At 43.1% G+C, this 26,623-nt stretch overlaps 2 protein-coding genes across 2 annotated transcripts; both read left to right on the forward strand.

Moving 5' to 3' along the window:
- The first annotated feature begins 591 nt into the window (after nucleotides 1–591).
- On the forward strand, nucleotides 592–1,575 carry LOC130308498 (taste receptor type 2 member 8-like). Its single transcript, XM_056552250.1, has one exon. The coding sequence runs from the start codon at nucleotides 592–594 to the stop codon at nucleotides 1,573–1,575; it is 984 nt and encodes a 327-aa protein (XP_056408225.1).
- Nucleotides 1,576–12,640: 11,065 nt separating this feature from the next.
- LOC130367992 (taste receptor type 2 member 8-like) lies at nucleotides 12,641–13,612 on the forward strand. Its single transcript, XM_056571172.1, has one exon. It carries the CDS (start codon nucleotides 12,641–12,643, stop codon nucleotides 13,610–13,612), a length of 972 nt encoding a protein of 323 aa, XP_056427147.1.
- The last annotated feature ends 13,011 nt before the right edge of the window (nucleotides 13,613–26,623 follow it).

A 26,623-nucleotide genomic window follows, 5' to 3' on the forward strand; every position in this document is an offset into this window, starting at 1 on the left:
ATTTTGGAAGGTTTCGTTTTCACGCTGTACACTTTCTGGTAAAAATGACATGTTTTCTTTATTCTGTGGGTCAATACGATTAAAATGTGTATTGATCACAGCATCTGGTCCCTGGCTGCACCACTCCGGTGCTCCCGATCATGGCGGCACGTAAATGTACATCATGGTGCGTTAAGTACCACATCATCATGACGTACATTTACGTCCATTGTCGTTAAGGGGTTAAAGACTTATTTTGAGCTTCCCTCCATAAATCTCAAAGGTTGTTCCTTATGACTTTTTAGTTATATTCTAATCATGTTTGATCAGTAAGACATTTATTTCTTTCCTTATATGCATGTAAAAAAAAAACACTACATGTCATTTTATATCTTTCCTTTAAAAACTAAATGAAAGCCAGCTCAAAATAAAAATGAAAGGCAATAGTTCAATAATATATATTTTTTTTTTCCTCTTCTTGCCTCAACAGGTTTAGATGGAAAATACATTTATTTTAACCTGCTGGTATAGAAATTATAGATGCACACCAGACATTTCTTCGTAGTAAACTCTGGGCAATCTACCTTGTTCGGCCTTTGAAAATCTTTTCTGATGCTTCCTGTATTTATTCTAGTTTCTATGATTGTTTTGGGGGCCAGCACTGTGATGGCGGTGGTCACCAATTCCTTCATCATTGCTGTCAATCTTATAGACAAAGCCAAGTCTAAGAGCCTCAGTCCATCTGATCTCATTGTGGTGACGCTATGCGTATCCAACATTTTCTTTCAGCTCATCATGATAGTGACTGATTATATGAGCTTTCTATGTGCTGATGTCTACTTTACAGATGAAGTCTACATTTTATCTACTGCCCTACTCATGCTTCCGATCTACTGCAGCTTCTGGTTCACAGTTTGCCTTTCAGTCAATTATTATTTGCAGATTGTTATAGCCACCCATCCATTTTTAATACGACTAAAACTTGCAGCTGCTCAGCTAGTTCCACGCTTAATAATGGCTTCAGTTTTCATATCGTTTGCTACAGGCCTTCCCGCATCCTGGAATTTCCAAGGAAATCCTTCAAATCAAAACATGACAATAAATGAAAGTGTACACATTTCTGTTGCTGACTTGAATGTTGCATATCCAGTTCCCAGTACCCTCATACTTTGTTCTCTTCCATTAGTATTGGTGGGTATTGCCAATGGTCTGATCATCAAGTCACTTTTGGTACATACTCACAATTCAGATAGGAATACCAAGGGAGAGCTCAGTGCTCATGCAGAGGGTCGAGTACGGGCAGCAAGAACAATAAGTTGTCTTCTTTTCCTTTACATATGTTTTTATATATCAGAAGTTCTTCTTTTTATGGAAACTTTTCCTCGAAGTAGCCCAGGATTTTGTACCTGCTTGATGATAATCTATGGCTATTCACCAGCCCAGTCAATTGTTCTCATATTTGGAAGTCCAAAATTAAAACAAGTGTCTCTGAGTTTAATCCATTGTGTTGGCATCAACAAGGAGAAACCTAAGAAGCCAACAGTCCTTTTTATCAATGTAAACATGAAGAAAACTGTAAACGCATCAGCAAACTGAATGATAAACATTTATTGTGCCCTATTTGAAGATTATGCAGACATTACATAACCAGTGGTAAAAGATGGACCATAAGTTTTGTATATTAATATCATGTGCATATTATGCTGCAGATGTGCAACGTTTGAGGGGTTTGTTTTTACTTAATTCATTTAATCGTAAAAATGACAAGTTTTTTAACAAAATAAATATGCTCAATACTGTTAATTTTTTTAGCATCATGATCTGTAGTTTTTATTGGTACCACTTTTGTGCATTTGTGACTTTTTGATTAAACTTTTTATACATTTTTTTCTTGGATGTGTTGTGACCAAAAATAAAAAAATTTGGGACTTATTATTTTACGTTGACGATTTTAACTGTACATGGTCAATAATGTTATATTTTAATAGTTTGGACAATTTTACACCAACAACGATACAGAAGTTTAAAGGACATAACTGTACATCCAAGTTAGTAGTGCATTCACACTTATGGACGTACAGTTATGTCCAAGAATGAAACCAGCTGGTGTTCCGATCCCGACAGTTAAAGGAGTACTCTGGGATATGAAAACTTATCCCCTATCCTAAGGATAGGGGATAGGTTTAAGATCACATGGGGTCTGATCGCTGGGACCTCACACAATCTCCTGTACAAGGGCCCCGGCTCTCTGGTCAAATAGCGTGTATCGTCCACTGCACAAAGCGGCAGCCGACACGCTCCCTTCATGCAACTCTATGGCAGAGCCGAAGATTGGCAAACTCAGAGCTCTGGCTCTCCCATAGAGTTGCATTGAGGGTGTGTGTCAGCAGCTGCTTGGTGTGGTGGTCGAACACACTCTCTTCCTTCGGACTGCCGAGGCCCCCTACGGGAGATCACAGGGGGTCCCAGCAGTCGGACCCGAGCAATCTGAAACTTATCCCCATTCTTAGGATAGGGGATAAGTTTTCCTATCCTGGAGTACTCCTTTAACCCTTTAGATGCTGCAGAATTTAGCAGGGTTATAGAGAAAGAAAGCTTTCCTGCTCTCCATTGGTTCCCAGGAAAGCGATTGCAGGGGTGCTAATGGTAGCCATGGTAGCCTGTGAAAGGCTCACATTATGACCCCTTTTATGTCCACTTAGTGGTATTCTTGGGAGTACCTGAAGGGTACGCTGGGAACCCTACAGGTTCAGTCAAACAAACCCAACAGTACATATAACATCCATGGGATAAGCATAAGACTATCCTTCATATAAGATAGGGCCAGGGACTATTCATAGTATTCAGATTATTGGGCAGACTAGATGGGCCAAATGGTTCTTATCTGCCGACACATTCTATGTTTCTATAACCAATATTACTATTGAATCAATCTAACGAATTGTGAACATTCTGCACTCAAACTAGGCTGTCAGAGTAGTGATTTTATTGTTTATATGATTATAGTTCTAAATATAGTTGATATTTTCTTATAACTTGCATTAACCATTAATCTCTTTGTACTTCATATGTCACACTATATCACTTATGCCACCCATATATAGGCCCACTCTTCCTGCCTTCTTGTTTTGTTATTAAATTCTTTACCGAAAGACCGTATTCACATCTGTCATTCCATATTTCTATAAATAGCATCTGTAGCCTTTCTTATTGCTGCCCTTGCTTTTACACATTAGTTTCATATCATGGTGTGATATAAGAATACCTTATGTAAATATTCTATAAAATTTGTTTGCTAAAAAAAATACTATTATTTAACCCATGCAATGAACACATAAGGAAAATAAAGTTGACATATTTACTGCTTTTGGTTCATTTTTTGCCTCTGTAAAAATATCACATGTACCCCACTATAAATGTGAATTAATCCTGGAAAAACAAGCCCTCACACAACATTGTCAGTCTAAAAATAAAGGTGCAGGGTGAACAATGTAAATATAAATTTTAAAAAAACTCACAAAGCTTTTGGTAATCATGCCTCTGTAAAAAATGAAATAAACTGATCAAAATGTCAGATGTGCCCCAAAAAAAGCCCTCATACAGCTCTATTGGTGAAAAAAAAATTACAGCAATAAGAATATGGCACCACTCAACATTTTTTAACAATTTTTTTTATAGTGTAACTGTAATAAACCATAAAAATATGTAAATTTGGTATTGCCATAATCGAACCAATCTTCAGAATAAAGTATAATTAGCCCCAGAGCACTGGCACTCCTTACAATTATCAGCTGAATCCAGGGGATAAAAGGTCTTCCCGGCAGGGGACGGTCAGATGTACTGATATATAGGGAGGATAATACAGTTTACTGCAGCTTTCTATTATATTTAAAATTCAAGTGCATCATTGTAGAATACTCAATATTATTTTAGCAATTTTACATTTGTCACTGCTTATTCACGAATAGACGGATCAGTATATGTATAATATTGGTGAGTATTGGCATTGAACTTTGGTATTGTTACGCCGAGCGCTCCGGGTCCCCGCTCCTCCCCGGAGCGCTCGCTTCACTCTCTCCGCTGCAGCGCTCCGGTCACGTCCTCTGACCCGGGGCGCTGCGATCCCGCTGCCAGCCGGGATGCGATTCGCGATGCGGGTAGCGCCCGCTCGCGATGCGCACCCCGGCTCCCCTACCTGACTCGCTCCCCGTCTGTTCTGTCCCGGCGCGCGCGGCCCCGCTCCCTAGGGCGCGCGCGCGCCGGGTCTCTGCGATTTAAAGGGCCACTGCGCCGCTGATTGGCGCAGTGGTTCCAATTAGGGTAATCACCTGTGCACTTCCCTATATTACCTCACTTCCCTTGCACTCCCTTGCCGGATCTTGTTGCCTTAGTGCCAGTGAAAGCGTTCCTTGTGTGTTCCTTGCCTGTGTTTCCAGACCTTCTGCCGTTGCCCCTGACTACGATCCTTGCTGCCTGCCCCGACCTTCTGCTACGTCCGACCTTGCTTCTGCCTACTCCCTTGTACCGCGCCTATCTTCAGCAGCCAGAGAGGTGAGCCGTTGCTAGTGGATACGACCTGGTCACTACCGCCGCAGCAAGACCATCCCGCTTTGCGGCGGGCTCTGGTGAAAACCAGTAGTGGCTTAGAACCGGTCCACTAGCACGGTCCACGCCAATCCCTCTCTGGCACAGAGGATCCACTACCTGCCAGCCGGCATCGTGACAGTAGATCCGGCCATGGATCCCGCTGAAGTTCCTCTGCCAGTTGTCGCTGACCTCACCACGGTGGTCGCCCAGCAGTCACAACAGATAGCGCAACAAGGCCAACAGCTGTCTCAACTGACCGTTATGCTACAACAGTTACTATCACAGCTTCAGCAGTCATCTCCTCCGCCAGCTCCTGCACCTCCTCCGCAGCGAGTGGCCGCTCCTGGGATACGCTTATCCTTGCCGGATAAATTTGATGGGGACTCTAAGTTTTGCCGTGGCTTTCTTTCCCAATGTTCCCTGCATCTGGAGATGATGTCGGACCTGTTTCCCACTGAAAGGTCTAAGGTGGCTTTCGTAGTCAGTCTTCTGTCCGGAAAAGCCCTGTCATGGGCCACACCGCTCTGGGACCGCAATGACCCCGTCACTGCCTCTGTACACTCCTTCTTCTCGGAAATCCGAAGTGTCTTTGAGGAACCTGCCCGAGCCTCTTCTGCTGAGACTGCCCTGTTGAACCTGGTCCAGGGTAATTCTTCCGTTGGCGAGTATGCCGTACAATTCCGTACACTTGCTTCAGAATTGTCCTGGAATAATGAGGCCCTCTGCGCGACCTTCAAAAAAGGCCTATCCAGCAACATTAAAGATGTTCTGGCCGCACGAGAAATCCCTGCTAATCTACATGAACTCATTCACCTAGCCACTCGCATTGACATGCGTTTTTCTGAAAGGCGCCAGGAACTCCGCCAAGATATGGACTCTGTTCGCACGAGGCGTTTCGTCTCCTCGGCTCCTCTCTCCTCTGGTCCCCTGCAATCTGTTCCTGTGCCTCCCGCCGTGGAGGCTATGCAGGTCGACCGGTCTCGCCTGACACCTCAAGAGAGGACACGACGCCGTATGGAGAACCTCTGCCTGTACTGTGCTAGTACCGAACACTTCCTGAGGGATTGTCCTATCCGTCCTCCCCGCCTGGAAAGACGTACGCTGACTCCGCACAAAGGTGAGACAGTCCTTGATGTCTACTCTGCTTCTCCACGTCTTACTGTGCCTGTGCGGATGTCTGCCTCTGCCTTCTCCTTCCCTGCTGTGGCCTTCTTGGACTCTGGATCTGCAGGAAATTTTATTTTGGCCTCTCTCGTCAACAGGTTCAACATCCCGGTGACCAGTCTCGCCAGACCCCTCTACATCAATTGTGTAAATAATGAAAGATTGGACTGTACCATACGTTTCCGCACGGAGCCCCTTCTTATGAGCATCGGATCTCATCATGAGAGGATTGAACTTTTGGTCCTCCCCAATTGCACCTCGGAAATTCTCCTTGGACTTCCCTGGCTTCAACTTCATTCCCCTACCCTGGATTGGTCCACTGGGGAGATCAAGAGTTGGGGGTCCTCTTGTTCCAAGAACTGTCTAAAACCGGTTCCCAGTAACCCTTGCCGTAACTCTGTGGTTCCTCCAGTAACCGGTCTCGCTAAGGCCTATATGGACTTCGCGGATGTTTTCTGCAAAAAACAAGCTGAGACACTACCTCCTCACAGGCCTTTTGATTGCCCTATCGACCTCCTCCCGGGCACTACTCCACCCCGGGGCAGAATTTATCCTCTCTCTGCCCCAGAGACTCTTGCCATGTCCGAATACGTCCAGGAGAATCTAAAGAAGGGCTTTATCCGTAAATCCTCCTCTCCTGCCGGAGCCGGATTTTTCTTTGTGTCCAAAAAAGATGGCTCCCTACGTCCTTGCATTGACTACCGCGGTCTTAATAAAATCACGGTTAAGAACCGCTACCCCTTACCCCTCATCTCTGAACTCTTTGATCGCCTCCAAGGTGCCCACATCTTCACTAAATTGGACTTAAGAGGCGCCTATAACCTCATCCGCATCAGAGAGGGGGACGAGTGGAAAACGGCATTTAACACCAGAGATGGACACTTTGAGTATCTGGTCATGCCCTTTGGACTGTGCAACGCCCCTGCTGTCTTCCAAGACTTTGTCAATGAAATTTTTCGTGATCTGTTATACTCCTGTGTTGTTGTATATCTGGACGATATCCTAATTTTTTCTGCCAATCTAGAAGAACACCGCCAGCATGTCCGTATGGTTCTTCAGAGACTTCGTGACAACCAACTCTATGCCAAAATTGAGAAATGTCTGTTTGAATGCCAATCTCTTCCTTTTCTAGGATATTTGGTCTCTGGCCAGGGACTACAGATGGATCCAGACAAACTCTCTGCCGTCTTAGATTGGCCACGCCCCTCCGGACTCCGTGCTATCCAACGCTTTTTGGGGTTCGCCAATTATTACAGGCAATTTATTCCACATTTTTCTACCATTGTGGCTCCTATCGTGGCTTTAACCAAAAAAAGTGCTGATCCCAAGTCCTGGCCTCCTCAAGCAGAAGACGCCTTTAAACGACTCAAGTCTGCCTTTTCTTCGGCTCCCGTCCTCTCCAGACCTGACCCTTCCAAACCCTTCCTATTGGAGGTTGATGCCTCCTCAGTGGGAGCTGGAGCTGTTCTTCTACAAAAAAATTCTTCCGGGCATGCTGTCACTTGTGGTTTTTTCTCTAGGACCTTCTCTCCAGCGGAGAGGAACTACTCCATCGGGGATCGAGAGCTTCTAGCCATTAAATTAGCACTTGAGGAATGGAGGCATCTGCTGGAGGGATCAAGTTCTCCTGTTATTATCTACACCGACCACAAGAACCTCTCCTACCTCCAGTCTGCCCAACGGCTGAATCCTCGCCAGGCCCGGTGGTCTCTGTTCTTTGCCCGATTTAATTTTGAGATTCACTTTCGTCCTGCCGATAAGAACATTAGGGCCGATGCTCTCTCTCGTTCCTCGGATGCCTCAGAAGTTGATCTCCCTCCGCAACACATCATTCCACCTGACTGCCTGATCTCCACTTCTCCTGCCTCCATCAGGCAGACTCCTCCAGGGAAGACCTTTGTTTCTCCACGCCAACGCCTCGGAATCCTCAAATGGGGTCACTCCTCCCATCTCGCAGGTCATGCGGGCATCAAGAAATCTGTGCAACTCATCTCCCGCTTCTATTGGTGGCCGACTCTGGAGACGGATGTTGGGGACTTTGTGCGAGCCTGCACTATCTGTGCCCGGGATAAGACTCCTCGCCAGAAGCCCGCTGGTTTTCTTCATCCTCTGCCTGTCCCCGAACAGCCTTGGTCTCTGATTGGTATGGATTTTATTACTGATTTACCCCCTTCCCGTGGCAACACTGTTATTTGGGTGGTCGTTGATCGATTCTCCAAAATGGCACATTTCATCCCTCTTCCTGGTCTTCCTTCTGCGCCTCAGTTGGCTAAACAATTTTTTGTACACATTTTTCGTCTTCACGGGTTGCCTACGCAGATTGTCTCGGATAGAGGTGTCCAATTCGTGTCTAAATTCTGGAGGGCTCTCTGTAAACAACTCAAGATTAAATTAAATTTTTCCTCTGCATATCATCCCCAGTCCAATGGACAAGTAGAAAGAATTAACCAGATCTTGGGTGATTATTTGCGACATTTTGTTTCCTCCCGCCAGGATGACTGGGCAGATCTCCTTCCATGGGCCGAATTCTCGTATAACTTCAGGGTCTCTGAATCTTCCTCCAAATCCCCATTTTTCGTGGTGTACGGCCGTCACCCTCTTCCCCCCCTCCCTACCCCCTTGCCCTCTGGTCTGCCCGCTGTGGATGAAATTTCTCGTGACCTTTCCATTATATGGAGAGAGACCCAAAATTCTCTCTTACAGGCTTCTTCACGCATGAAGAGGTTCGCGGATAAGAAAAGAAGAGCTCCCCCCGTTTTTTCCCCTGGAGACAAGGTATGGCTCTCCGCTAAATATGTCCGCTTCCGTGTCCCTAGCTACAAGTTGGGACCACGCTATCTTGGTCCTTTCAAAATTTTGTGTCAAATTAATCCTGTCTCTTATAAACTTCTTCTTCCTCCTTCTCTTCGTATCCCCAATGCCTTTCACGTCTCTCTTCTCAAACCACTCATCCTCAACCGTTTTTCTCCCAAATCTGTTCCTCCCACTCCTGTTTCCGGCTCCTCGGACGTCTTCTCGGTCAAGGAAATTTTGGCTGCCAAAAAGGTCAGAGGGAAAAATTTTTTTTTAGTAGACTGGGAGGGTTGTGGTCCTGAAGAGAGATCCTGGGAACCTGAGGACAACATCCTTGACAAAAGTCTGCTCCTCAGGTTCTCAGGCTCCAAGAAGAGGGGGAGACCCAAGGGGGGGGGTACTGTTACGCCGAGCGCTCCGGGTCCCCGCTCCTCCCCGGAGCGCTCGCTTCACTCTCTCCGCTGCAGCGCTCCGGTCACGTCCTCTGACCCGGGGCGCTGCGATCCCGCTGCCAGCCGGGATGCGATTCGCGATGCGGGTAGCGCCCGCTCGCGATGCGCACCCCGGCTCCCCTACCTGACTCGCTCCCCGTCTGTTCTGTCCCGGCGCGCGCGGCCCCGCTCCCTAGGGCGCGCGCGCGCCGGGTCTCTGCGATTTAAAGGGCCACTGCGCCGCTGATTGGCGCAGTGGTTCCAATTAGGGTAATCACCTGTGCACTTCCCTATATTACCTCACTTCCCTTGCACTCCCTTGCCGGATCTTGTTGCCTTAGTGCCAGTGAAAGCGTTCCTTGTGTGTTCCTTGCCTGTGTTTCCAGACCTTCTGCCGTTGCCCCTGACTACGATCCTTGCTGCCTGCCCCGACCTTCTGCTACGTCCGACCTTGCTTCTGCCTACTCCCTTGTACCGCGCCTATCTTCAGCAGCCAGAGAGGTGAGCCGTTGCTAGTGGATACGACCTGGTCACTACCGCCGCAGCAAGACCATCCCGCTTTGCGGCGGGCTCTGGTGAAAACCAGTAGTGGCTTAGAACCGGTCCACTAGCACGGTCCACGCCAATCCCTCTCTGGCACAGAGGATCCACTACCTGCCAGCCGGCATCGTGACAGGTATTTGGTGTTGAACTTGTTACTGTTTCCTTTATAGTTCTATACAATAAATAATGTAAACTATCAGCTTATGGGAACAAGTATTGTAGGCTTCTTCTTTTAGTGACCCTCCATCTGAGTGATATAATACAAAAGTGGAAAGAAAGGTAAAAAAGGTAACGCAAACCCTCGGAAAAGCTGTAATTTTTGTATAACAAGGCAAAACAATAAGAAGCAAAAAGGTAAGTAACAAAAAAATCATGCAACTGTAATACTCTTATGTTAAATTACCAGTATTATTTACATATATATATATATATATATATATATATATATATATATATTTATATATATATATATATATATATATATATATATATATATATACATATATATCCCATATCAATAATAATTTTAAAAAAATTACTTTATGTTTCAATTCTTTACTGGGATCCATTGGTCGTAGTACATCAGAATATTTGGAAATATGGACTTTGTTACCCATAACAGCCAATCACAGAGCAGCTTTCTTTTCTTACAGTCCTCTTGAAAAAATAAAGCTGTTCTGTGATTGGTTATTATGGGCAATACAGTGTATATATATATATATATATATATATATATATACACACATATAAATATTTTTTTTTTGGGGGTGGGGTGGGGGGTGGCAAACATTGCAATAGTGTCTTTCAAATGTACATTACTCATTGTGAAGGTAAAATGTATTACCCAAATTATGGGATGCCATAATAACATTGATATCAAATATGCATAGTTTATTTGTGTTTTATTACTTTTACAGAATAATAGCACATTGAAAATGTAAGTTTTTGGGCTGACGAATTCCAAAAGCCACAACTTTGTTATGTTTTCATCAATGTACCCTAAGGCTTGCTTTAACAAGATGATCATATCTTCACTAAAACCATTTTGGGGTATTTATATAATTGATTCACTTTTAGGATATGTTCACACGATGGAATTTTACATGCCGAATTCGGCAGCAGCAGTTTCCTATTAATTTCAATGGGATTCTGCTGCGCTGTTCATATAGCAGAATTTCCGTGCCGGAAACATCTGGCGTCAAAATTCTGGTGTCCAAAGAAAGAATAGACAAGTCCGCAAGGAAATGCATTTCTGTCTAATAGATGGTGCATTTCTGAGCAGTCCTAGCGCTGGCATGTTCTGGCAACCACTGTGACCTATATTGCTATGCCATTGATTGCTCCATATAAAAGTTATTTACACCAAATATTTTGATCATTGGTTAACTTATTAGGGTGATATGGGGTATTACCAAGTGAGACACCTTCAAATGTTTAATATTTCAAAGAAACCTCAACTCAATTTCTTCATTTAGAAAAAAAAAACACAGAATCCAAATGCATGAACATTTTACAATAGTATAGCCTCTACTGCTTATATTATATAGACTAGTTGAGTACCCGGCATTGCCCAGTTTTTCCTTCCTAATCCTTGTTGTGGAGTAAAATCAACAGAGGAAGCTTTTGACATCATATCCCGTCCTCATATATTGTTGTCATATCCCAACCCCATATCCCGACCTCCAATCCCAACCTCCTATCCCAACCTCCTATCCCGTCCTCCTATCCCGTCCTCCTATTCTGTCCTCATATCCCATCCTCCTATCTCGACCTCCTATACCGACCTCCTATCCCGACCTCCTATCCCGTCCTCCTATCTTGACCTCCTATCCCATCCTCCTATCCCGTCCTCTTATCTCAACCTCCTATCTCGACCTCCTATCCCGACCTCCTATCCTGTCCTCCTATCCGGTCCTCCTATCTCGACCTCCTATCTCGACCTCCTATCCCGACCTCCTATTCCATCCTCCTATCCTGTCCTCCTATGCATGGGACTTTAAACAAAAATCCCAACCCTCACAAATGGGGGTAGTTAAGGGTTAAATTAACTATTCTATATTTTAAGTGGACATATAAGTAACATGTGACCAAGTATTATCGAAATATCTCCAGCTGTTTGGAAGTTATGCAGTAACATATATTTCCCATAGACTTGTATGGGACTTTAAACAAAAACCCTGACTCTGGCAAATGGGGGTGGGTAAAGGTTAAATTATATATCCTATGTTTGTTGTTGACATAAAAGTAACATGTGTGCCAAGTTTCATGTTAATATCTTTAGCCGTTTAGACGTGATGCTGGAACATATACACAACATACACATACACACACATTGGCCCACATTTATCATTGCAGTGCAAGTGAAGCATTTTTTTTCCACCTTTTTTGTGTGTGCTGGTAATGTGTAGGAGCACCAAATTTATTAAAGGGTAAAAGAGCTTTGATAAATTTTGTGCAGGTCACATTTTCTGAAATTTCTGTCTACACATGTACCAAAAAGCTACACCATGTCTGGGCTGGTGTAGTTTTAGAGACTTTTCAGCGGCTTTGCGCCTTTTTTTGCTCCTTTTAACAGAAAGGCGCAATGATAAATCCCTTCCATATCATGTGTATTGCCAAAATCAGTGGATTGCAACTCAAAATCAGTGGATTGCAACTCAAAATCAGCAGGGGCAAAAAAAGGCCCAAAAAACCCTGCTTGCGCCTTTTTTGCCCCTTTTTAGACACAAAAAACAGTCTAAAGACAATATTAAGAAACTTTATGTACATAAAAAAATATGTACATAACGTTTCTTAATATTTCAATTAAATGCAAAAAAAGCAAATAAATGTCTCATTGGTCAAATATAAGTTGAATATAAATAGGAAGTCATGGGGAACAACCCCTGTGGTTTATAGAGCAAAGCCAAAATTGATTCTAAAATCTTCTAAAATGACATGGAAGCCATAAAAAAAGAACAAATGGTCAAATAACAATTTGCTTTTTCTCTTTTTCGTGTCAACAGGTTTAAATGGAAAAATATAATTTATTTTTAACCTGCTCTTATAGAAAATGTTCAAACACACTTGTGGACATTAATACACATTTCATCATAGTAAACTGTGAGCAGTCTATCTTGTTCAGCCTCTGAAAATCTTTTCTGATGCTTCCTGTATTTATTCTAGTTTCTATGATTGTTTTGGGGGCTAGCACTGTGATGGCGGTGGTCACCAATTCCTTCATCATTGCTGTCAATCTTATAGACAAAACCAAGTCTAAAAGCCTCAGTCCATCTGATCTCATTGTGGTGACGCTATGTGTGTCCAACATTTTCTTTCAGCTCATCATGCTAGTCAATGATTATATGAGCTTTGTATGTGCTGACGTCTACTTTACAGACAAGGTCTACATTATATCCTCTGTTCTGCTCATACTTCCGATCTACTGCAGCTTCTGGTTCACAGTTTGCCTTTCAGTCAATTATTATCTGCAGATTGTTATAGCCACCCATCCATTTCTAATCCGACTAAAACTTGCAGCTGATCAGTTAGTTCCACGGTTAATAATGGCTTCCGTTTTCATATCATTTGCAACAGGCCTTCCCGCATACTGGAATTTCCACTGTGATGCTCCAAATTTAAACATGTCAACAAATGGAGTAGTAGAAATCTCTGTTCCTAGTCTAAATGCTATATATTTGCTTCCCAGTACTCTCATAAGTTGTTCTCTTCCATTAGTATTGGTGGGTATTGCCAATGGTCTGATCATCAAGTCACTTCTGTCACATACTCACAATTCAGATAGGAATACAAAGGGAGAGCTCAGAGCTCGTGCTGAAGGTCGAGTACGGGCAGCAAGAACAATAAGTTGTCTTCTTTTCCTTTATATATCTTTTTATATATCAGAAGTCCTTGTATTTATAGAACTCTTTCCTCAAAGTAGCCCAGGATTTTGTACCTGTTTGATGATAATCTATGGCTATTCACCAACTCAGTCAATTGTTCTCATTTTTGGAAGTCCAAAATTAAAGCAAGCTTCTCTGAGTTTAATCCATTGTGTTGGAGGCATCAGGAAGGAAAAAGAGAAGACAACAACAGTCCTTTTTACCAATCTAAAGAACTTCTCAGCTAATTGAAAAAGAAACATATTTTTTGCACTTTTTAGAGTATCCTAGGACATTACATAAACTGTGGATACATTTTATGAAACTTTTTGCATATTATTATCACATGCATAGTATGTTGTTATTTTACTTATGATTTCTTATGATTGTATATACATGTGCTTTAATTAAATTACCTTAATGATGTTCCCTGCTGGGGTGTTTTCTGTAATTAGAGTTGATTTCATAAATATGCCTTTAGCATCAGCCCTCTGTCCCTTAACCTACAATTTCATCCTCCAGACCCCCGGAAAAACTGCGGATCCACAGCTAAATTCAAAACTAAGTTTTATAAAAACATTGATTTCCTTTTTAACTACTTAAGGACATTGGACATAAATGTACATCCTGAGTGTTCCGTACATTTATGTTGTGTACATGATGCGAACACCGTAACAGTGCTTGCATCATGCACGGCAGGTCTTGGCTGCTATCAGCGATCATGCTGATGTCTGCCATTAACACCATTAACAGATGCCGTGATCAATACAGTACACGGCATCTGTGGCAATGCGCCACTTGTAATGGCTGATCTGATTGCCCATGGCACAACCGCAGGGATCAGATCAGCCAAGATTAGATCAGCCAAGATCACCTGGAGGTCCCCTCACTTGCCTTCGCTGCTCTACCGGGATCTTTTCTCTGGTCTGACATCGAGCAGATCAGACAAAAAGATTGCTAATAATACTGATTAGTGCTATGCATATGCATAGCACTGAACAGTATTAGCAACCTAAGGATGGGGACATAAAAAGTGTAAAATAAAGGTGAAAAAAAAGTTTTAAAAAAATTGGAAAAAGCCCCTTCCCTACATATTTGGTATCGCCACGTACGTAAATGTGTATATAATGTAGAAAATAACATTATATGTATATATGTAATATACAGTGGTTACATTTGTATATTTTTTGTCCATGCAGCTATTGCCTGTGTGTCTCTTTGAGGAGACCAAATACAGGAAGTGTGGTAGGAGAAGCAGGGCTCTGTGCAGTGAGGACAAGCAGATTTGTAAATTAATTCTATTTAAAAATCTTTATCCTTCCAGTGCTTATCAGCTGCTGTATGCTCCAAAGGAATTTTTGTAGTTCTTTCCAGTCTGACCACAGTGCTCTCTGCTGCCTCCTCTGTCCATGTCAGGAACTGTCATGAGCAGGAGAAGTTTGCTATGGGGATTTGCCGCTGCTCTGGACAGTTACTGACACGGACAGAGCTGGCAGCAGAAACACACTGTGGTCAGACTGAAAAGAACTACACAACTGCCTGTGGAGCCTACAGCAGCTGATAAGTACTGGAATGATTAAGATTTTTAAATAGAATTAATTTATAAATCTGTATAACTTTCTGGAGCCAGCCAAAAAACACAGGCTGACATTCCGCACATTTGATTAATCTGGCCAGCGCTAGGACTGCTCTGAAATGCGGCAAAGCGTTTCAGAGCGTTATCCACAGAAAGAATAGACATGTCCGTGTCCATGCAGTATATTCTGGTGGAATTCCGCACGGACATTCCGCCGTCTGAACAAACCCTTAAGTCAATAGTAATTAACCATAGATGGTTAGAAGGGCAATGATTTGTGTTTTTTGGCTTTCTTCCTTTTCACATTCAAAGACCCATAATTTTATTATTTTTCCAATGAAAAAGTTGTATTAGGGATTTTTTATGTGGGACAAGTTGAAATGTTTATTTGCACACTTCATTTTATCATATAATGTGTTACAGAGCCAGAAAAATATATATCTAAGACAAAATTAAAAAAATATGCACAACTGCACATTTTTGTGGGGCAATAATTTTTCGGTAGTTCACAATACGGTAAATCGGGCATGCTAACTTTTTTATGTAAGCCTGTGCCATATTCCCCTCACCTGACCCATGGTGTACATGTATTTCACGGTTCAGGAAGGGGTTAAACCATTTCCCTGTCTAACCATCTAGGGTTAATCAGTACTGATGTTATGGGAAGACAGGGTAGTGGAATTTTAAAAGACTCTCTATAGGGTATATTTTTTGGTTGTGTAATTAATCCATTAAGAAAGGAGGAATTTTTCAAAAAGTCTGCCACGTAGTAAATGTTGGGGCTTCTGTTTCTACGTAGTGCATTTTTCGGTAAAAAATACACATTGGCTCAGATTTATCAAACTGTGTGAGAGAAAAAGGAAGCGATTTTCCCACAGCAACCAATCACAGCTCAGCTAATGAGCTCTGGTAAAGTGAAAGCTGAACTGTGATTGGTTGCTATGGGAAAATCACTCCACATTTTCTCTCACATAGTTTGATAAATATGGGCCGTTATCTTTATTCTATAGCTCGATATGATTGCAATGATATACACTATGATATAGGCTTTATTTTATTTTACTACTTTAAAAAAAATTACTTTTTGTATGAAAATGAGTATACTTAAAATTTAACTTTTTTTTATTTTTCGGTATATGGGTCTTTATGAAGACTCATTTTTTTTTGTGCGTGATCTGTACTTTTTAGTACCATTTTTGTCTTGATGGGACTTTTTGATCACTTTTTATAAAATTTTTTATGGTACACAAAGTGACCTAAAATATGCTATTCTGGACTCTGGTATTTTTTATGTGTACATTTTTGAATGATTTTATTTAAACATATGTTTGTTTATTTTTGTTTAATGAATTTAATTTTTTTTTAAATGGGACAAGGGGGGGGGGGGGTAAAACTTTTATTAGGGAAGGAGCTAACACACATTTAAAAAAATTTGAAAACCTTTTTTTTCATTATTTTTTAGTCCCCACAAGGGACTATTGCTTGCAATCTTTTGATCGCATACACTGTTCAATGCATTGCCATAGCACAGTATTGATCAGTGTTATCGGTGCTTCATTGCTCCAGCCCGCCATGGTTTCATCGTGGGTGTCCCGATCAGCCCCGCTGAGCATCCAGAATGTAAATTTACGTCAATTTTGATCGCAGTGTCTAATGAGTTAATGCCGGACATTACCCAGATTGGTCATGTCCAGCATTAGCCACAGGTATCAGCTGTCAGCAGCCAGGACAATCCCGTTATAATGCGTGCTTAGCTACAGAGCGCACATCATATAACGGGTGCGAGAGCAGGGTGTCCTTAAAAGGCTTAGTAAAGGTTATGTTTTACTGAGCCACTGGGAAATTGGTGGCTTTGTCTGCATATATGACAGACTTTATATATATATATATATATATATATATATATACACATATATATATATATATATGTATATATATATTGATACAACATGAGAAGCTGTTCAGCTATGGTGCAGTAATGAAATAGTGAGTTACTTAGCTTGCAATTTGGCGGCCAAATAGCTTGGACCGTCCCACCACGGTAAGGTGATCTCATTGGGACAGACCCTACACTATGAATATGCCTCTGTGTAAATAGATCAGCAGGCATTGCAGGATCTGGAACATCTAAATCACCTTATATACACCTGATAGAGGTGGGTGGGGTGCAAGAACCAACATGGAGGTAGCCACTCCCCCATATGTGTAATACAAACAAAGAATAAGTTGGCCAGCACTATTGATTCCAAACTATTATACGGACCTGGCTTACAGGTGCAGGCTGCTGGGCTAAATATACAGCAACAGGAGAATACAGCAGCACACTGCTAGCACAAAGATATAGATAAAACATGAGTATATATATACAACATGAGAAGCTGTTCAGCTATGGTGCAGTAATGAAATAGTGAGATACTTAGCTTGCAATTTGGCGGCCAAATAGCTTGGACCGTCCCACCACGGTAAGGTGATCTCATTGGGACAGACCCTACACTATGAATATGCCTCTGTGTAAATAGATCAGCAGGCATTGCAGGATCTGGAACATCTAAATCACCTTATATACACCTGATAGAGGTGGGTGGGGTGCAAGAACCAACATGGAGGTAGCCACTCCCCCATATGTGTAATACAAACAAAGAATAAGTTGGCCAGCACTATTGATTCCAAACTATTATACGGACCTGGCTTACAGGTGCAGGCTGCTGGGCTAAATATACAGCAACAGGAGAATACAGCAGCACACTGCTAGCACAAAGATATAGATAAAACATGAGTATATATATACAACATGAGAAGCTGTTCAGCTATGGTGCAGTAATGAAATAGTGAGATACTTAGCTTGCAATTTGGCGGCCAAATAGCTTGGACCGTCCCACCACGGTAAGGTGATCTCATTGGGACAGACCCTACACTATGAATATGCCTCTGTGTAAATAGATCAGCAGGCATTGCAGGATCTGGAACATCTAAATCACCTTATATACACCTGATAGAGGTGGGTGGGGTGCAAGAACCAACATGGAGGTAGCCACTCCCCCATATGTGTAATACAAACAAAGAATAAGTTGGCCAGCACTATTGATTCCAAACTATTATACGGACCTGGCTTACAGGTGCAGGCTGCTGGGCTAAATATACAGCAACAGGAGAATACAGCAGCACACTGCTAGCCCAAAGATATAGATAAAACATGAGTATATAGATACAACATGAGAAGCTGTTCAGCTATGGTTCAGTAATTAAATAGTGAGATACTTAGCTTGCAATTTGGCGGCCAAATAGCTTGGACCGTCCCACCATGGAAAGGTGATCTCATTGGGACGGACCCTACACTATGAATATGCCTCTGTGTGAATAGATCAGCAGGCATTGCAGGATCTGGAACATCCAAATCACCTTATATACACCTGATGTTCCAGATCCTGCAATGCCTGCTGATCTATTCACACAGAGGCATATTCATGGTGTAGCGTCCATCCCAATGAGATCACCTTACCGTGGTGGGACGGTCCAAGCTATTTGGCCGCCAAATTGCAAGCTAAGTATCTCACTATTTCATTACTGCACCATAGCTCAACAGCTTCTCATGTTGTATCTATATACTCATGTTTTATCTATATCTTTGTGCTAGTAGTGTGCTGCTGTATTCTCCTGTTGCTATACACATATATATATACATATATATATATACCGTATTTATTGGGGTATACCACGCACCGGACTATAACACGCACCCTAATTTTTCCAAGGAAATTTTGGTAAAATAGGTTTTTTACCAAAATATCCTTGGAAAAATAAGGGTGCGTGTGTGTGCAGGTGTACCTCGATAAACTGTTTCTGGCGGCTTCTGCAGTTCAATGATTTAAAGCAAGCTCTTTAAATCATTGACGTGCAGTGGCTTCTGTGGGGCCAGAGTGCCGCTGCTCTATTACCTCCCCGTCCCCGGTTTTATAGTTAAATATCCCGCTGCCACCGCTGCCTGATTCCCTCCCCTTCCCCGGTTTATAGTAACATGTGCCCTGGGGACTGCGGTCCTTCATGCTCCGGCAGCATCCTAAGCTGTCACTGTGCGACACGCACTGACTGACGAGTGATGTCGTGTTGAGGACATCACTCGTCATTGCGCAGAGCACAGTGACAGCTCAGGAGGCCACCGGAGCATAAAAAAGTGCGGTCAACAGAACACATGTAACTATAAAACTGGGGACGGGGAGGGAATTGGGCAGTGTCGGCGGTGGGACATATAACTATAAAACCGGGGACGGGGATGGAATCTGGCAGCGGCAGATGCAACTATAAAACCGGGGGAATCTGGCAGTGGCAGTGGGACTCTGGCCCGGCAGAAGCTGCTGCAGTTCAATGATTTAAAGCGCCCGCTTTAAATCATTGAACTGCAGTGGCTTTTCCGGAGTCACAAACAGTCTATCGGTGTATAACACGCAGATAGACTTTAGGCTAAAAATGTTTGCATAAAAAATGCGTGTTATATGCCGATAAATACGGTAGTTAAATTGACCTGCTAGTGACAAAAAAAACATTGTTTGTTTATTGTAGAACTAATGCATCCACACCTAAGTGAAGTTCTTAAAGGGAATGTATCATCTAACTTTTTCTCACATTAGATGCCGATACTTGTGCCGATACATGTTTTTTTGTTAAATACATTTTTTGTACATCATCAAGGGGGCTGCCATTTTGTCTGAGCTGTTTTAACAGCATTTAGTGATATACTTTACAGCAGCATCAGTGGACCATAAACAACAATAGACAGGATCTGTCTCATTCAGATGAATTGGAGACACTACTGAACATGTTCTTTGACCTTTTTAAAGTCATTCTACAGGAAGCGGGACTCTGAGCTCTGAGCAACAGCTAATGTGTGCTTTTCTGTTATCTATATACTAGTGTTATCTTTCACTTTACTCCTGTCTGTGTTGATAAAGAGGTTACTGTTGGGAAGTCATCTGTACAAAACAGGAAGTCTCAGCTTATAGACCCAATGGCCAGAATGGAAACTGCAGAACTTATATTATATCAAATAAAAATTTTGAAAAAACATCACTAACAATTCTTTAAAAATATGTTTAACATAAAACCTGATTTAAACAATACATAATTTTCAGATGACACAATCCCTTTAAGCTGGTGAGGGTAGGGTTTCATGGAAATCAGCCAAATACTGATCTGTACCATGAATCCTATTTACTGAACTTCCAAAGTAAAATTAGTTGTGCTAATACCATCTACAACAACAACTTGCCCCTACTGCATGTATTCCCTATACAGTATACCTGGTTCTTGCCGCCGGGGTGTTCTGCCCAGCCAGGCCAGATGCCAATTAACCGGGACTACTCTTGTGATAGCGATTGAGGATTTACCCTAGAGCTGGAGTCCATCTTCTCGGCATCCTTGGGCAGGGTAAAAGGTTAAGCCGGGAGTATTTAGACTTCACAGAAGGTCCACACCTGTTGGGGCATTAAGCTGCCTGTCATCTCGAACTCAACAGTACAGGCAGATGGGGCATCAGACCTATCATGACTTATATACAGTGGTCCCCTGACATAAGATTGTTTTTAACCTACAATGGCCTATTTACAGCATCAACTCACCATGCTATGTCGAAGCCATTAGCCATAACTGCCACAGCTTCAGCCGGACTGCTTAAAGGAGTATTCCACTGTTAAACATTTTTTTTTAATTAATTGGTGCCAGAAAGTTAAATATGTGGTAGGCCTCAGGGGTAGGGGTAGTGTAGTCAGGGTGTTGCTTCAGTATATCAAGGGTTAAGGTTAACCCTGTTGTTCGTGACGCCAGGCTGAGGGCTAGTATGCTGAGGTAATTCTCTGGCCTATCGCCGCCCTTCCCAGTAACGATAGGTGCATGCATAAAATTACTGAAGGTCCACAAGGTAGTTGAACTTGAACTTGGATAAACTTTACTTAAAGACTTGCGGTACAGCCAATGAACAGTAACAGTCTCATTAATACAGTCTCCATACACTTCAGTGACTGACAGTTGTTGCGGACCTTGACTTTTGATATAAGTCTCAGAATTTAGGGCAATTTGCGAAGATCCGTCCGGATTTAGGGGTTAGATATGGTTCGGTGATCTTGCAGAGTGCTTACGGATTGATTACACTCACAGTTTTGTAAAGATCAGCCGTCGCCGCAAGGCTCGGGCCTAACTCACTGATGACAGCAGCGCAGATCCTTCCCTGTCAACAGCCCACGAGGAAAGAGAGAGAGTAATGGCCTCCACTCCCTTATATGGGCAGGGCCATTTTGAATTGGTCCAAGTCAGCTGTCACTCACCGTTACATAGCCTGATGGGTAAACACCTGACTTTCTCCAAAGGTCCTTGAACTACAAACCATAGAGACTTTGGAACGCATCACATGACCCGCAGGTCCTGCGACGCTAACTAGGTAAGTACACTTACTATATAAATATATACACATTAAATTTGAATAATTTTAATTACAAAAGGGGTGACAAGGGGCTAAATAAGGATGAGGACCCCACCTACACCTAGCGACTCTGACTTTGGGGACCTCACCACAAGGCAACGGATGCAATCTGGTGCCGGGACACCCCAAACCCCCTTACTTAAAATAAGTAGACCCTGACGCCTGTCCCCTAAGGCAGAGGAACTAGGACAGACTTAAGCAGGATCTCTAACTAGACAGAATCTATATCCTATTACCACAAAAAAGGAGTCATTTAAATGGAATATAAAATATACATAATTTCATTGATATATATTAAAAACATACAATTCATGAAAACAAAAAAGGGAGAAGCTACAACTACTGAGGGAGACTAGACAAAAAAGGGGCGACGCTACCTGCTTGTGCATTAATCAATGGCAATAAATAAGATAAGATATTCTTGTTTCCAAGATTCCAGTATTGCCTTCGTAGTTGTTCAACTCCCTGGATCAGCAAAAAATCTCAGGAACATTGGTCTCCCTTATACATCTGGACTTTAGGATGATTGTCTTTTGTCAGTTTGGATCTTCTTTTTGTCTCTTTTTCCCTTATTTTCCTTATTCTTTCTTCCCCTTTACTTCCCCCCCTATCTTTCCGCACTCCTTTTCCCCCTCCTTCTCCTTTCTTTTCCCTCTTCTTTTTATTTTTCTTTCTTTTACTCTTCTAGTCCAATATTTTTTGATTTTCTTTTCATTTATTTTTCCTTTTCCCTTGTCCTATTCTCATCACTTTAAATTAAAACCTATTGTAGAATACTTACCATCTTTCATCCGTGATGCCAATGACTTGCTGAGTAGAATCGAAGGGTTACTTCTTGACGAACATACATTACTAGTCACTTGTGATATAGAATCTCTATATACTAGTATCCGTCACAATGATGGATTAGCTGCTACCCGTTTTTTTCTTGAACCAAGCAATATTAAACCTGACATGTCACAATTTTTGTTGGAGATTTTGGAATTTGCTTTGACTCACAATTTTTTTGCTTTTAAGGGGTCCCTCTATTTGCAGCTCCAGGGCACTGCTATGGGGGCGCCTTGTGCACCTCGTATGCAAATCTGTTCCTGGGGCTGTGGGAGAGGGACTTCTTCCTGTCAGATCATGGGGACCTCGAGATAGACCGCATCCTATTCTGGGGGCGGTACGTTTGGAACGTTTTATTTCTGCCATTAATGTCAATAACAAAAACATCAAAGTCACATACTCTTCACATTCTCATTTTGTCAACTTTTTAGATGTGACACTAACTCGGGATTCCCATGGATTTATTCGCACTAACGCCTTTCGGAAGGAGACGGCTAGCAATTCGTATTTACACGAATCTTCTGCTCACCCTAAACATGTCATTGATGCTGTTCCCAGGGGCCAATACTTACGCATTCGCCGTATTTGCTCGTCACAAGAGGACTTTGAACATCAAGCAAAATTACTCCAATTGAGATTCAAAGAACGTGGCTACAGCAATCGTTGCTTGAAAAAAAGCATATAAAAGGGCTAAGGAGACCCCCAGAACACAGCTACTAAATACCAAGAAAAATGAAGTTACGGATGATTCTATTGGATTCATTACAAATTACAATTCCCAATGGACTACCATGAAGCAATGTATTGAAAAAATTTTACCTATCTTAACCCCTTAAGGACACATGACGTTCTCATTTCCGAGTCCTTAAGGACACATGACGTATGAGAACGTCATGTGTTTTACCGGCCCCCCGCAACCATCTGGAGCGGAGCCGGTGCCCGATGCCTGCTGAAATCGTTCAGCAGGCATCTGGGCATATCGCCCAGGGGGGTCATGATGACCCTCCATGTCGGCGATGGCCGCAGATCGCTGGACAATTCAGTCCAGCGATCTGAGGTGGATTCCGGGTCAATCGGGTCTCCAGTGACCCGGTGACCCGGAATTATTGGCTGATCGGGGCCGTCAGAGACGGCCCCGAACAGCCAGAGCCAGCAGGGGTGAGGTGGCACTGGTGCCACCTCACGATCGCCCTGATTCGTCGGCCGTATTACCGGCCGACCAATCAGGGCGCCTGCTGCGGGTGTCACTCCCGCAACCCGCTCCGCCCCTCTTCCGGAGGACGTTAGCGGGTGCGGGACGTGCACCCCGGGTGCTGGGGACCCCGATCCCCGGCGTCCCTGTTGGGATCGGGGCCCCAGGAGCAGCGGCGGCGGCGACGAGGGACTGACCTGTGCAGCGAGGATCGTTGGAGGTGAGTGACAGCCTCCTGCTGTTGCTTAGCAACAGCTCCCAGCATGCAAAAAGGGCATGCTGGGAGCTGTAGTTATGCAACAGCAGGAGGCAGACCACCACAACTCCCAGCATTCCCTTATGTGCATACTGGGACTTGTAGTTTTGCCACAGCTGGAGGCACATTCTTTCTATGGAAAAGTGTACCTTCAGCTGTTGTATAACTACAACTCCCAGCTTGCACAATCAGCTAAAGTGCATGCTGGGAGTTATAGTGGTGCATCTGGTGGTTGCATAACTACAACTCCCAGCATGCCCGTTGGCTGTCGGTGACTGCTGAGAGTTGTAGTTTTGCAACAGCTGAAGGCACACTGAGTTAAGTAGCAAACCAGTGTGTCTCCAGCTGTTGCATAACTACAATCCCCAGCATCCCCAGCCAAAGTAGTATGCCTCCAGCTGTTGCATAACTAAAAGACCCAGCATGCCCTTCCGCTGTCCGTACATGCTGGGGGTTGTAGCTTTTGCAACAGCTGAAGGCACACTGGTTGCAAAACACTGAGTTTGTTACCAAACTCGGTGTTTCACAACCAGTGTGCCTCCAGCTGTTGCAAAACTACAACTCCCAGCATGCACTGATAGACCGTACATGCTGGGAGTTGTAGTTTTGCAACAGCTGGATGTTCCCCCCCCCCCCCCCCCCAATGTGAATGTACAGGGTAGGAGGATTACAGTAAGTATCCGGCTGCAAGTTTGAGGTGCGGCAAAATTTCTGCCGCAGCTCAAACTGCCAGCGAGAAACTACTGTGAACCCCCGCCCGTGTGACTGTACCCTAAAAACACTACACTACACTAACACAGAATAAAATAAAAAGTAAAAAACACTACGTATACACATACCCCTACACAGCCCCCCTCCCCAATAAAAATGAAAAACGTCTGGTACGCCACTGTTTCCAAAACGGAGCCTCCAGCTGTTGCAAAACTACAACTCCCAGCATGCACTGATAGACCGTACATGCTGGGAGTTGTAGTTTTGCAACAGCTGGATGTCCCCCCCCCCCCCCCCCAATGTGAACGTACAGGGTACACTCACATGGGCGGAGGATTACAGTAAGTATCCGGCTGCAAGTTTGAGCTGCGTCAAATTTTCTGCCGCAGCTCAAACTGCCAGCGAGAAACTACTGTGAACCCCCGCCCGTGTGACTGTACCCTAAAAACACTACACTACACTAACACAAAATAAAATAAAAAGTAAAAAACACTACATATACACATACCCCTATACAACTCCCCTTCCCAATAAAAATGAAAAACGTCTGGTTCGCCACTGTTTCCAAAACGGAGCCTCCAGCTGTTGCAAAACAACTACTCCCAGTATTGCCAGATAGCCGTTGACTGTCTAGGCATGCTGGGAGTTTTACAACAGCTGGAGGCACCCTGTTTGGGAATCACTGGCGTGGAATGCCCCTATGTCCACCCCTATGCAAGTCCCTAATTTAGGCCTCAAATGCGCATGGCGCTCTCACTTTGGAGCCCTGTCGTATTTCAAGGCAACAGTTTAGGGCCACATATGGGGTATCGCCGTACTCGGGAGAAATTGTCTAACAAATTTTGGGGGGTATTTTCTGCTATTACCCTTTTTAAAAATGTAAAATTTTTGGGAAAACAAGCATTTTAGGTAAAAAAATATATATATTTTTTTACATATGCAAAAGTCGTGAAACACCTGTAGGGTAATAAGGTTCAAATTACCCCTTGTTACGTTTTTCGAGGGGTCTAGTTTCCAAAATGGTATGCCATGTGTTTTTTTTTTGCTGTCCTGGCACCATAGGGGCTTCCTAAATGCGGCATGCCCCCAGAGCAAAATTCGCTTTCAAAAAGCCAAATGTGACTCCTTCTCTTCTGAGACCTGTAGTGCGCCAGCAGAGCACTTTTTCACCCCCATATGGGGTGTTTTCTGAATCGGGAGAAATTGAGCTTCAAATTTTGGGGGGTATTTTCTGCTATTACCCTTTTTAAAATTGTAAAAATTTTGGGAAACCAAGCATTTTAGGTAAAAAAAAATATATATTTTTTTACATATGCAAAAGTCGTGAAACACCTGTAGGGTATTAAGGTTTACATTACCCCTTGTTACATTCCCCGAGGGGTCTAGTTTCCAAAATGGTATGCCATGTGTTTTTTTTTTTGCTGTTCTGGCACCATAGGGGCTTCCTAACTGCGGCATACCCCCAGAGCAAAATTTGCTTTCAAAAAGCCAAATGTGACTTTTTCTCTTCTGAGACCTGTAGTGCGCCAGCAAAGCACTTTTCACCCCCATGCGAGGTGTTTTCTGTATTGGGAGAAATTGGGCTTCAAATTTTGGGGGGTATTTTCTGCTATTACCCTTTTTAAAAATGTTCAATTTTTGGGAAACCAAGCATTTTAGGTAAAAAAAATATATTTTTTTTTTACATATGCAAAAGTCGTGAAACACCTGTAGGGTATTAAGGTTCACTTTACGCCTTGTTACGTTCCCTGAGGGGTCTAGTTTCCAAAATGGTATGCCATGTGGTTTTTTTTTTTGCTGTCCTGGCACCATAGGGGCTTCCTAAATGCGGCATGCCCCCCCAAAACCATTTGTCGCTCCTTCCCTTCTGAGCCCTCTACTGCGCCCGCTGAACAATTTGCATAGACATATGAGGTATGTCCTTACTCGAGAGAAATTGGGTTTCAAATACAAGTAAAAAATTTCTCCTTTTTACCCCTTGCAAAAATTCAAAAATTGGGTCTACAAGAACATGCGAGTGTAAAAAATGAAGATTTTGAATTTTCTCCTTCACTTTGCTGCTATTCCTGTGAAACACCTAAAGAGTTAATACACTTACTGAATGTCATTTTGAATACTTTGGGGGGTGTAGTTTTTATAATGGGGTCTTTTATGGGGTATTTCTAATATGAAGACCCTTCAAATCCACTTCAAAACTGAACTGGTCCCTGAAAAATAGTGAGTTTGAAAAT

Source organism: Hyla sarda, chromosome 1, assembly GCF_029499605.1.
Source record: "Hyla sarda isolate aHylSar1 chromosome 1, aHylSar1.hap1, whole genome shotgun sequence".
Lineage (NCBI taxonomy): Eukaryota > Metazoa > Chordata > Amphibia > Anura > Hylidae > Hyla > Hyla sarda.